The sequence below is a fragment of the Hyperolius riggenbachi genome, chromosome 4, assembly GCF_040937935.1.
Source record: "Hyperolius riggenbachi isolate aHypRig1 chromosome 4, aHypRig1.pri, whole genome shotgun sequence".
NCBI lineage: Eukaryota > Metazoa > Chordata > Amphibia > Anura > Hyperoliidae > Hyperolius > Hyperolius riggenbachi.
In genome coordinates, this window is record NC_090649.1 from 175,988,396 (window position 1) to 176,001,933 (window position 13,538).

General features: G+C 44.2%; 1 protein-coding gene across 1 annotated transcript in view; it reads right to left on the reverse strand.

Moving 5' to 3' along the window:
• Positions 1-10,893, reverse strand: part of SLC2A2 (solute carrier family 2 member 2) — a 96,552-nt gene extending 85,659 nt beyond the window's left edge. Inside the window, exon 1 of the mRNA XM_068281013.1 lies at positions 10,853-10,893. Coding sequence (XP_068137114.1) covers positions 10,853-10,870 — 18 coding nt within the window. The 5' untranslated portion in view covers positions 10,871-10,893. The remainder of the gene's footprint in view (positions 1-10,852) is intronic.
• Positions 10,894-13,538: the final 2,645 nt, after the last annotated feature.

The following is a 13,538-nucleotide window of genomic DNA, read 5'->3' on the forward strand; positions in this document are numbered from 1 at the left end:
TGCGGTGCAGTATTTTTACCGCACCCCACCGCAGGGCAATGAAAGTCTATGAGGATTTCCATACCAACGTGGTATGGCGCAATATGGCGGAAGTGACATTTTCGCCGCATCCCTGACGCTAGGACAAATCTAGTGCGTCGACGTGTGGCAGACTGGAAGTCATGTAAGTCTATGGCGACATGTGTAAATCCGCCACCGTTTTATGCGGTGCGCATGCGTAGAAGCATATTTTAGCAATACGCTAAACTAGATACACTAGCACGTCCTGGAGTGTGTAGGAGACTTACTGCTTAATACACACGATGCAGCATCCCATCCGATCGACAAGAATTTGACAGTTAAATCCGTCATGTCCGATCTGCTCCTGTTCAATAACATCGATTTTCTGAAGTTATCATGGGAAAATCGATCCCGTTATTGATCGGGAGCAGTTTGCACATGTACACACAATGCAACTTCCTGTCATATTATCTGTTGATCGGACGGGAAATTACATCGTGTATACCAGGCGTAATGCTGGGAATACACAATGAGTGTTTACAGCAGATTTACTTCCCAATCAATTTTCCGATCAATTTTCCGATTGTTTTTCTGATCAGTTTCCATTCACTTCTATGAGAAAATCGATCGGAAAAAAACGATCAAAATCAGATCGGACATGTCACAAATAATCTGTATCGTGCCATCTATCTGCCAAAAAAACTCATTGTGTATTCCCAGCATAAAAAGATTAGTAGGATGATAATGATGATAAGAGTGATCAGTAATCACCTCCACTCAGATTGATTAGTACCATGCCTATGTGAGCAGCAAACTATACACAAATGCAGAAGCGTTAACAGTTCAATATAGCAGTGATGATTTCGTTTTGAGTCTGACTGGCACTTCAAAGTGTTGCAGATGGAACAAGATCATCCCTCTGTAAATATTAACATTCCTCCTTGTTCAGCAGTAACTTATGCCTGGTACACACCATGCAATTTCCCGTCAGATTGACGAGTCGAATCAATACTTTTTGACAGTTATGATCTGATTTCCGTTCTTTTTTCTGATCAATTTTTCAATCACTTCTGTACAAAATCGATCAGAAAAAAGATCGCCAATCATATCTGACCTGTCGGAAATTATTAATTTAACCTGTCAATCTGACAGGAAATTGCCTGGTGTGCACCGGGCATAACAGCCAACCGTTTAATGATTTTGCTGACTAAGGCTGCTTTCACAGTGGAACATTACAGGCGCACGTTAGTGCAGCCTGTAACACAGCCCACCGCACAGCAATGAAATCAATGTCAAGTCAATGGGCTGTTCACAGTGCCCACGTTGCGTTACATTGTAACGCAGCACGTTTTAAAAAAGTGCTGCATGCTGTGCGTTATACGCGGCTAAGCCGCGTTAGACTGTTTTCACATGCTCAGTGATATTGGAGGAGGAGGTCTCCCCTCCTCCTCCACGGCCAGCCACATGGCTAATTAATATTCACTGCACTGTGACGTGCAGTGTTTACTTCCTGGAGCGGCCGCTCTGTGTAGCGTCCTCGTCCAGCACCACCAGGCGTTGCGTTAGGGGCACGTTATGCGACCTTAACGTCCCCTAAAACGCAACGTCCTGGTGGGAAAGAAGCCTCAGTCTGCTTTCACAGTAAGACGTTACAGGCGCACGTTAGTGCAGCCTGTAACGCAGCCCACCGCACAGCAATGAAAAATCAATGTGCTGTTCACAGTGCCCACGTTGCGTTACATTGTAACACAGCAAGTTAAAAGAAAGTGCTGCATGCTGTGCGTTATACGCGGCTAAGCCACGTTAGACTGTTTGCACATGCTCAGTGATGTTGGAGGAGGAGGTCTCCCCTCCTCCTCCACGGCCAGCCACATGGCTAATTAATATTCACTGCACTGTGACGTGCAGTGTTTACTTCCTGGAGGGCCACTCTGTGCGACGATTGGCTGGCGGGACCACGTGATGCGGATCACGTGGTCTCCGCATTGCACAGCACGAAACAGGCGCAACGAGCTGCATAACGCAGCTCTTGGTAGCATCCTCCTCCAGCACCACCAGGCGTTGCGTTAGGGGCACGTTATGCGACCTATAACTTCCCCTAAAACGCAACGTCCTGGTGGGAAAGAAGCCTTAAAGTGGACCTGAACATTTGCACAGGACAGAAAGATAACAGAGGAATGCACCCTGTATGTATTTAGAGAGTTTAGCCTGTCTATTTCCCCCTCATCTGTGACTAATCACAACTGTGATTTAATTTCTCAGCTGTGTCAGCAGAGAATTTAATTTGTAAATGCAGGATGTAAACCCTATGTCTGCTTCCATGAAAGCAGAAAGTAGACGCACTGCAGATTTATTGCAAGATTTCTATCAGCTCTTTTACTTTAACGAATATTATGCTGTTGCTTATCTTTGAGAGCAGAGAGGATGTTCTGAGTTGAGGTCTGCATTAAGGCAGAAAGTTTTATTTTACTGCACAACAAATAATAATACCACAACAAATATCACCATCAGTCAGTATGCAAGGAAATATTGCCCATTATCCAGTAAATGGACCGGTTTTATCGAGTAATGCTAACTGGATTTGGCCAGAAATAAGGAGCTATATGTTATAAATTCAAAGAAGAATGACAGTATCTGGCACCAAACGCAACAGTTCCGCCACCCCGACGAGGAGGCAATCAAGAGTTATTATTATTACAGCAAAAGGCAAGGATTACTGTATTTTTGGGACTATAAGACTCACTTTTCTCCCACAAAAGTAGGGCAAAAAAGTCGCTGCGTCTTATAGTCCAAATGCAGGTCATTCCTGGCTTGTTAAGCCCTACCAATAAAACCTCCAACCCGCCACAATGTAGAATCCCTGTACTGTGCCCATGCAGAGGAGGACACATGGGGACACAAAGAAGGATAAAGGACACAAGGGGGACAGAGGAAGACACAGGTAGACTCAAGAGGTACAAGGGGGCATGAGGTACAAAGGGGGCATAATCTACAAGATGCCCCTTCACCATGAATGCACCATATTTAGTATATATATTTTTCCCCTGGTTTTTGTACTCTAAACCTAGGTGCATCTTATAGTCAGGAGCGTCTTGTACAGGGGCGTCTCACCCACCAGGCAAGTATAGGCGGTTGCCTGGGGCGCCATGAGGTGGTGAGGCGCCATGAGGTGGTGAGGTGCATTCCCCCGCCGCTGCTACTGTGACCATGTTTTTTTTTTTTTTATATTATATTACCTCCCGACTCAGTCCCCGGTGCTCGGCACGCTACCATGTGCTCAGCAGTGCCTCCACCTCCACTTCTCCCCAGCCAATAGAGCAATCAATACTGCTCTTCTCTGCCCGGCTCCTTCTTTAAAGCCGTGCCCCTTCTTCTCAGTAGCCACACAGGTAAAGTGTTTACCTCGTGTGGCCCAGCTTTTAACTCCGCCCCACGCCAGTCAAACCAGGAGCCAGCGGCCAGCTAGCTTATGCCTCTGACAGTCTGACCCCCCACCTGTGTCACTGGCTGCACACAGACACTGGAGTGAGACAGCCAGGGGACAGATCTTGTAGTCCGAAAAATACGGTATTTCATTAACTAAGGTAGCCTTCCCATTAGAATGAAGATACTCCTTTCTAGATAATCAAATAGAGATTTAGATAACTGTGTAGGATAATCCTGGCTTAATATGTGGTGTGTGTTCACAGTTGAAGCTCTTTTTTCAAATTTTAATTCTGTTGTTTTTAAATCAATTTTCTATGTAACGCGGTTGAGAGCGATCAGTGTTTACAAAGTCCAGTGGGCGTGTCCAGGCATGAGGAGTGCTCAACCAATGACCATTAAGAGTAATGGGACTGTGTGTGCGGGGAGACTCGCTGCTCGCCATTGGCTAGAGCCGTCCCAGTCACTCATTGAGGTAGGTTTCCGCCTCCTTATGCGGAAGTTTGTCCGCATGGTATGCGTCCCACACTGGCTGGCACTGCTCGCTCTCTTCCTATAATAGGATAAGCCATAACCCCGCCCTGCTTCAAACTGATAGGGCGACCTTACCCCCGATGACGTATCATCCTCTAGACAGAACGCGGCGATTGTCAGCTGAGCGCAGGCGGCTGTCACTTTAAGAGGTAAGGAGGCGGTCTGTGTCGCCCAGTGTCCAATTGGAGAACTTGTTTCTCTGAGAGGTGGGAGGGTGTTTTGGCCTCCATTATAGTATTTAAGAAGCATTTTATATGGTGTCTTGTGTACATACTGCCTCTGAAGAAGCTGGTTTAAACCAGCGAAACAGCTGTCAGGCACTTGATACCCCCACTGCTGTGTACCTGCTGTCTCCCCCACCGGAATAAAGGGACTTTTAAAGGAATGGTGCCCCACTTTTTTTCTTCAATTCGAAAGGAGCTATATGTTGTAGGAAGGGTGTGTAGATTGTGTGAGACAGAAACCTACTGCTCTGTTACACAACACAAACCCCTACAGAGCTCTATAGATATACTGACACCGGCTACATTATGCTTACTTTACTTATTTGGTTAAAAAAAAAATCGTAAAACACAGACTAAGCGTAGTACACACATACAAAGCACCTGATCCCTCGGGCGACATTGCTAGCCTGCAAGCTAGCTATGTGTGTAGGTATGAGGGGGCAGAATGGCCCTGGAGTAACATCATGCAAATGGCAGGGTAAGTGGTCAGACTATGCTTCTGGCCATTGCTCAGCCAAATTGATCCACCAGGCTGATCGCTGGGCAAGCAGCTGAGAGGAGTTAGGGGCTGCTATACATGCTGGGTTCTCAGCAGTGGACTAGTCACAGGGCCGGATTTACCATAAGGCACTGTAGGCACGTGCCTACAGGCTCCTGATGTTGGAAAGACAGCTCACTCCCCTCCCTGAGTGCCTCCCTCCCTCCTCTCCTATGCAGACTCCCAAGCAGATTAGTGCTAGGGTGCTAGGGAGACATGTATGGTATGATCCAGCTATAGAACATTATTTTAAAGTGTATCAAACTGAAGCTTACCTAAGAAGAGGGAAGCTTCTGGATCCTAATGAGGCGTCCCACAGCGTCCTCCATTGCCGCTTGTGGACCCTACAAAGATTGCCGGCATGGGTTTGTCAGTAATCTGATCAGGGCCATCCTCCTTTTCAAGCAGGAGCGTGACCATACTGCGCCTGTGCCAGTCGGCCACGTCTGTGCAGTAGGCCAGAGCTGCTTGTGCTAAGTTTGCAGGCGTGACCGCTCTCATACAAGAAGAGGAGTGTGGCCCCGATAAGCTGAAGGGTCCCAGGCAGCACCATAGGAAGCCTCATTAAGATCCAGTGGCTTCCCTCTCCTTAAGTATTTGTTTCTGAACCCGAGCTTCGGCCCCTCACCATTACTGCCCTTCTGTAAAAAAAAAAAATTGTCCAAAATCAATTAAAAAATAAAATCATCATGTTTGTTCGGTCCAGCAAAATTTGGTCAATGAGATCAAATTAGCTAGAAAAAAATGGTACGGGTGTGCCCAGCTTTAGCATGAACATTTTTCAGTTGTAGGAAGGAGGAAGGGAGAGTGGAGCAGATGACCTCCTGGAGAGGCTTTGTCTTTGAAGAAAACAATAGTAAACCACCAGGAGGTCAGGGGGGCACACATCTGCTGCTCATGTGATGTTTGTACAAGACTTGCACAGCCTTTGGTAGACACCATGCAATTTCCCATCAAATAGATGGATAGGATCTGATTTCCAAACATTTTTCTGATTGATATTGTATACAATTGATAAGAAAATTGATCAGAAAAACAATTGGAAATCAGGACCTGTAGGAAATAATTGTTGTTAAGCTACATACTCAACAGAAGATGAATCAAGGAACCCCCGGCGACGTGACGCGATGAACGAGCATTCCTCAATCCATCCTCCTACCGCGGGAACACGCAATGGCACATGACAGGCGAGAAGGTGCATTCAAACGATCCTGGCACTTTGCATGGGAATCGTCGGGGATCTTAAAGATCCGATCCACCGTGACGGTCACAAAACGCTGTTTGTTTAATCGCGGACATGTAACCGCGTTGCAAAATTGTGGAACTGATTGCTCGCCACCAAAAAAAAAATGCCAGTTACTGAAGCAATTGTGCAAAAAGTCCCATCATGCATAAGTGCCTTTAGGCTCGGTTCACACTTGCGCAGGATCACATGCAGCCAACGGGCGTGGACAGTGTAGTATCTGATCCGATGGTCTACTGTGGTCCGGCTGGAGCCCGGGCAGATATGTTGCCACCATTAGTAATGACAGAAATTATGCACATGCATAATTACGCATCAAAATACGCAATCACGCATCATATTCTTAATGCGAAATTTTAGGGGAATAGTGTAAGCAATTTCGTAGTTGTTCTCAATAATTTCAGGCTGAATTTGGAGGTGAATAGCAAAGCCCCCGTACATGCCACTGCTGCCAAAATTGCAGAATATGTTAAGAAGAATAGTGGGTACAAGTTACTAAAAGAATTGTTCAAAAAGACCTTGTGGTTGTTGAGAAAATCATTTTTTAAAATACAAAAAAAAATTTTTTCTAGGTTTAAAAACAATTTTTCTTTGCATTTTCATTATCCCTTTTCTTAAAAATTACAAGGTCTTTTTGAAAAATTATTTTTTTGACCTGTACCCAATATTCTCATTAACATGTAGCAATTTTGGTAGCAATAGCATGTATGGGGGCTATGCTATTCACTACTAAAGTTAAAGAGGGGAAGAAGTGGCCAACGGAGGGACAGAAGCAGTGGCATAGCTAAGGAGCTTTGGACCCCAGTGCGAGTTTTACAATGGGGGCTCCCAAGCACTCTATACATAACAATTGATACGGCGCACCAAAACCTGCCAAGGACAACCACAGTGTCTGAGGTGCAAGAAGGAGATGGGGAACAGTTTGTTAATGATTACTACCATTCAAAGCATCTATAGAAGTGATTATTATACGCACAGGACCAAGAAAGAGCTAAAACTGCAGTTGAGGGAGGGCCCTATTGGTCCCCTCTGGCCCAAGGGCCCTGGTGCAGTTGAGATCTCTGCAACCCCTATTGCTACGCCACTGGACAGCAGTGCAGTGCTGGTATATATAAACTATCAGTTTTGCAACGAGCGGAGAACTGACAAAAATTGTCAGTTCTCAGCTCAAGTGGGAACACAGCCTTAGCACCATGCATGTTTATGTGATTATGTGACGTTTGTACCATTAGGCAGTTCACTAGCACAAGACAGCCATGTGTAATTATGAGCCGATAAGATAATCCCATTAATCCCAATATGACTGGAATTCAACCAGACAGCAATCGTACAGGATGGAATATCTAAGTCGAGCTATTGAGGGGCAGGAGGGGTTGTCAATTGATGAGACATAGCGTTAAATTGCACTGAACAATGCAATGCTGTGATTTGATTGAATTTTTAATAGATTCCCTGTTTATGTGTGGAAGGAATCAATCACATTCCAATCAGATTCTAATCAGAGAGAGAGACTAATGTGATAGGCACATAATCCAGCTGTATACAGTTCTCTCTATGCATTCCCTGCTCATCATTTCACTGTGTTTAACTCATAGGGAACATAGGGCAGCACAGTGGCATAGTGTGCAGCACGGTGGCATAGTGGTTAGCGCTCTCGTCTTGCAACGCTGGGTCCCCGGTTCGAATCCCAGCCAGGTAAACATCTGCAAGAAGTTTGTATGTTCTCCCCATGTCTGTGTGGGTTTCCTCCAGATACACTGGTTTCCTCCCACATACTAAAAACATACAGATAAGTTAATTGGCTTCCCCCTAAATTGGGCTTAGACAAACACTACACGACATATGACTGTGGCAGGGATTAGTTTGTTAGCTCCTCTGAGGGACAGTTAGTAACAAGACTATATATATACTGTGTAAAGCACTGCTACCGTATATAAATACTAAATAATAATAGAGATAATAGAACACTACCAAACACAATCTATTCAAGTTAATGAATATCAGCCCAGTGAAAACAGCCACAAATATAGCTAGATTACATCTATATGTTCAGTCTGTCTCAGACATTTTTGTCCATCCTACCTCATTGTAATATATATATATAAGAGCTGTTCACACTTGTCAATCTGCAACGGACTTCTGTGTGTCAGTCAGCGATAATCCTGGACAGGCAGACACGTCCCCCATATAGCCTATGGTGGTAACACATCTGCCCCGGGCGCCAGCCTGACAACAGTGGACCATTGGAGCGGACACTACACTGTCCACTCCCGCTGGCCGCATGTGATCCGGCTGCTGCAGCTGGGAACCAGCCTCACCTATCTTTGGTTACATATTGTTACCATTATCTAGTTAGGGCAAAATAATAAATCCCTAAACTACAGTTCCTGGGTGGAGATAATCAGTAACCATCCTGCTTATCAGTAAGTACAGTATCTCAGAGATTGTCCCTGGAATGTTGTCACTGATGTGATGATTACCATGACAGTCTAATGACATTCACTGCATTTGTTTTGCAGTTGTCTCCCTGCCATTGTGCAAATGAAAAGCTTATTTACAGTAGTATTTTTGTTCCTAGAAAAGACAATAAAAACTTGGAAACCTTTGTTTATGTCAGAAGCAAAGGTCCATGTATGGCAAGTTTTTCAAGGCACAAGACATGAGCGGATGGTGAAAATATCTATTTTTTGTAAAGATGTTTACATAAATTAAAGTAAGTACTGTATAACGTGGACCTGAAAAAAGGATAGATACTCACCTATGGAGAGCGAATGCTCTGGATCACATAAAGATTTCCCTATCCTCTCACTGTGTCCTCTGTCCACCACTTTCCCCCTGAGAAAGTCCACGCCTTTAGGAGTCTTCAGAAGGCTTTGGAAGCACTCATGTCCCAGAGTGCTTCCAAAGACTGGACCATACATCTGGAGCCTTCACAAGGACTCCCAAAGGTGCATTCCACCAGCTGGTCGCATGACTTTCATGGGGAACAGCGGTGGACCAAGGGCACGGAGAGAGGACTGGGAAGGCCTTCCCTTTCTATAAGTGAGTATCTAACTTCTTTGTTATGTTTGTTTCAGTATTACTTTAAAGATAGCCACACATGATTTTATAGTTTAATTCAGAATCAAATTTAGTCGCCAGGCACGACTGGGTCGTGCCCGGAATTGCATTTGGCACATACATGGCTCAGAGTTGAGGTAACAATATAGATAATGAGATATAAACAACATCAATAATAAGGTAAAACACAATAGCAGCAGTGACTAATAGATATTCAACAGTGTTGCGCTAGACAGCCCATCAATAACAACAGCCAGTGGCCGTGATCTTACAGGGGAAATGGGGATCCACTGGAGGGGGAAGGGCATGGAGAGAGTTCAGGAGGTTGACAGAAGAGTGCAACACATAGTTCCTGTGCCTAGAAGTTCTGGTGGAGATGGTTAAAACAATTCAACTTGAGGGGAGTTGGCTGAATAATTACTGGTAGATTCAATCACTCTGGTTGAATCTTTCAGAAATGTATGCCCAAACAAGCCTGAGTGATCAAAATTTCAATGATCGAAACTATTGATTGGAAAAGACGGGGAATCCCGGTTGATCAGAGGTGGAGCAGGAGAAGCAGTAGGTCAACGGCCCAATAAGGTTGCACTGCATCAAATAGTGCAACGTTGCAATTTAATACATTTTGAATATATTGTCTTCTGAAATCTATTAAAAATCAGTGTGCTGAATGCATTAGGAATCAATCTCTCTGATAAGATTCTGATCGGAAAGAGATCAATCATTTTGGTACTTCGGGTGGCAATCTTTTATGCTAGGTACACACAATTGAATCTTCTGTCCAATCCATGAGTAATCTGACGGAAAGTTGTATGGTGTGTACATGTCCAAACTGCTCCCGATCAATTTTCCTGTGATATCTTCAGAAAATCAATCCCGTTATCTAACAGGAGCAGATCGAACACGTTGGAAATAATCGTTTGATTCCTGCCAATCAGACGAGAAATTGTATCGAGTGTATTTAGCATTAGTGTTTGCCTAGCTGTGACTTGGCTCTCCTATATTTGCCTATTGAAAAATCTGAGTCATCTGAATCCAACACTGGGATATCAATGCAATTTGCACATAACCCATAAACATGACCACTACCAAAGATGTGTATGTAGCAATCATACTCACACCCACATTATCACTGTCCTTTGCCCTGCTTCTGTGGCATAAACACGCTCACACACCTACTTCGGGGTATCTATGCTGTGATCAAGCATAGTCATTTTTTTATTTCTTCTAATTCCAAGATGTAAGTAAATTGTACATGACTTATCTAACTACTAATAGCTTCCAATCCTCTCAACAGCTGCAAGTTCCTAAAATAGTTGCTTAAAATGTCCCTTTTGTAGCACTGTACAGTTTGTTTCTACATATTACATACAATTAACCTTATGCTGATAATGTCAGTGGTATCTGTCAATATTTAAAAGTATGCAATAAAGACACAGTCACACATGACAGCCAGACAACACAACATCTAACCATTTGTTGGCAACAATATATGTGCAGTAAGAAACAACATACTATCTATTCCTATATGCTTTCTATAGGCAGCATGCATTATACCTGGTTGCAAAGCAACCATCTGTGCAATATACAGGACTTTCTTGAACACAAACTCAAGTTACAAACATGCTACAAACGAAGCGCAGTAGTGTACTAGAAGCACAACATTTCAACATCTGCTTATGTGCAAACAAAACTGTTTATTACTAGCACTGCAACACACTGATTATACTCAAGAAAAAAAAATAGCAGAAGCTAAACACTAAACAACACACTATGCAAAGTTCAAAAAGTGGCAGATTTGCAGAGCAGAGCATGAAAATAGCACAGTACCTTCTCTTTCCTGTCCATTGTGGTGTGTTGTCCAGTGAGCTCCCTGAGACTGACTAGTCTAAATGACCTGTGGTACTATATAAATACAGGTAGAGGGAGGCCGGCAGGGGAGGGACTCTAAAGGCTCTAAGGACACAAGTCACAGTACTGACAATAAGTAAAGAATGTTAATCACTGAAACTTTGTACATCTCAACCTCTTACAGATAAATGCCTGGTACACACCCTGCAATTTCCCGTCAGATCGATGGGTCGATTCAAACCGGTAATTTCTGACAGGTATCTGCTCGTTTTTACAATCTTTTTTTCCGATCACTTCTGTACAAAATCAATCGGAAATTATTGATTCGATCTGTGGGGAAATTGCATGGTGTGTGCCAGACATTAAAGTGATGTGCGATGATTAATATGATTATTATTATGATGATGAAGCATATCAGGAGGATTGCAGAGCCCACCAATTCATATCAACTGGGGTGATCATTAGTAGGCAGTAGTGCCTACATGGTCAGCTGTGCTCATGGAAAGGAGAAAAAAGAGATCGGACACAAATACAGTATCTCTGGGTGTATGTGCAATTGTATGATGCCTGTCAGCAATGGAGTAGCAATAGGGGATGCAGAGGCTGCGACTGCACAAGGGGCCCTGTTCCAGAGGAGGGCCGGGGCTACCATTGGGATAATTGTCCCAGGGTCCTCGAGCACTGCTGTGCCCCCCCCCCATCTCTACTGTTTTCCCCGGGGCCCTTTGTCACTCATCTGTCCCAGCAAGCTGCTCTTTCCTTGCTCCCTCTCTTCATCCCAGCTGGCTGCCTCTTTTCTATGTAATGACATGCACCTGGTCACTGAGAACAGGCAGGCAGCAGGATAAAGACGAGGAGCACAGATGGAGAAGCAGAGTGCCGGGACAGGTGAGTTACAATACTGATCATGCAGGGCCCGGGGAGCACAGCAGAGTTTAGGTAGGTTATCAGGGTGGGGAAGGGAGTCGGGGCAGCAACACTCAGGGGCTAAATTTGGTAGTGGAGGGCTGAGTAGGGGGCCTCGGTGAAGCAGGTGGTTTTGGTGCACCATCCGCTTAGCGCCTGAGTTGGGCACCACTATAGCACTAGTGTGTAATTCGCGTGCCAGCGATCGCTGGACCATGAATTACTTCATCCTACCGAGTTGCTCGGAGGGGGAATAGTAATTAATGCAGCCAGGCATTTGAGTCGCAGCAGGGTGAGCCATTATTCGGCTTACCCTGTGCCCAATTCACTGTCGGTAAAATAATACATTGAAATGTTTACATTTTTCTGACACTGTTGGATGTAGGATGTGTGATAGAAAGCTAAGAAGGAGGTGCATGCCCAATGGGTTAACGCTTAAAGTGTAACTGTCAGGCATACAATAAAAAACCAATTCTTTACTTTTATCTGGTAAACAAGTACCAAAAGGGATGCTAACCAGGCAATCCAAAAGTTATCTATTCTAAAATCACTATTACTTTTCTTGTTGATAAATGATCATTGGTAAATTTGGTACACAAAAAGGAAGTTGCAGGGCATGCTGGGTTGTCCTTTTTTGCTGCTCTACTTCCCCTCAGACTTAACTAATGCAGCCTGATTGTCTGAAGCCTCTTTCCCTCCTGTTTTCCCCTCCCACACCTCTGTTCCTCTCTGATTGGCCAATATTTCTCATTCTGAGACAATGCACTTTCTATAGTGAAGGGCGGGCAAATCAGGCTGAGCAGAGTGAGGGAGGAAATTACATCAGTATTGGCTTAAAAATAGCCATAGTTAATATGGAAACTGTCTAGAATATGGTTCTCTGTCTTTCCTTTATAAAATTCACAGGAATCATAACAATGACAGTGCAATACATCTGTTATGTAAGTAGAGCAAATATTTATCTACTTATATATGTGTTTTTGTTTCTGAGATAGTATGGCTGACAGCTCCTCTTTAATGAAAACTTCTACACTTTGATAGGCAGCAAAACATGCCTCATTTTTTAGGTTGGAACTCATAATTCAAGGAAGAAGTAGGTAGTCATGAATGTGATGAGGAGTTGGATGTCGCAGTTAGTCCAGGACCAGGTAGATACTTGTGTGGTGAGGGTGTGTCTTTAGGGGTGGGGGGGGGGGGAGTGAAATTGGGCGATCACTTCAAGTAATAATATGGGGAAAATACTATCTGTCGGGGAGATGGGAAAAAAAAGATGTTGCAAAATCTGACTTAACCCTTTCCAATCCATTTTAATTTTTTCCCACATCCCACTAGAATTATCTTTTAATCTGCTATCAGAGGCTGCTGGGGGAGCCATAGGGTCTCTACCTCCTCACACTAAAGCAAGATGCTGATTCTGCATCAGTGGTGGGGTGTGCTGTCGCTAGGTTGCCCGCTATAGCTCCGCTCACAGTGCGCATATGTCAACATAGTCTGTATTTAGCTTTATTCTAAATCAAGAAATATTAGTCTCCACCTGGTTCCACCAATAGGAGCATCATCATGTCCTACTTGTTATTAGTGTTGTGTTATAAAGAGGCATCGTTTTCCATGACCTTGTACAAAGTAAGGCACAAACGGATGCATGATATAGAGGTAGTATAGGGAGTCCCGACTGATGAACATCCGATGTACAAACTACCCACCGATATAAATAGCCCACCAACCCCTCGCGATAACATCATCCTGGGCCGCGCTTGTT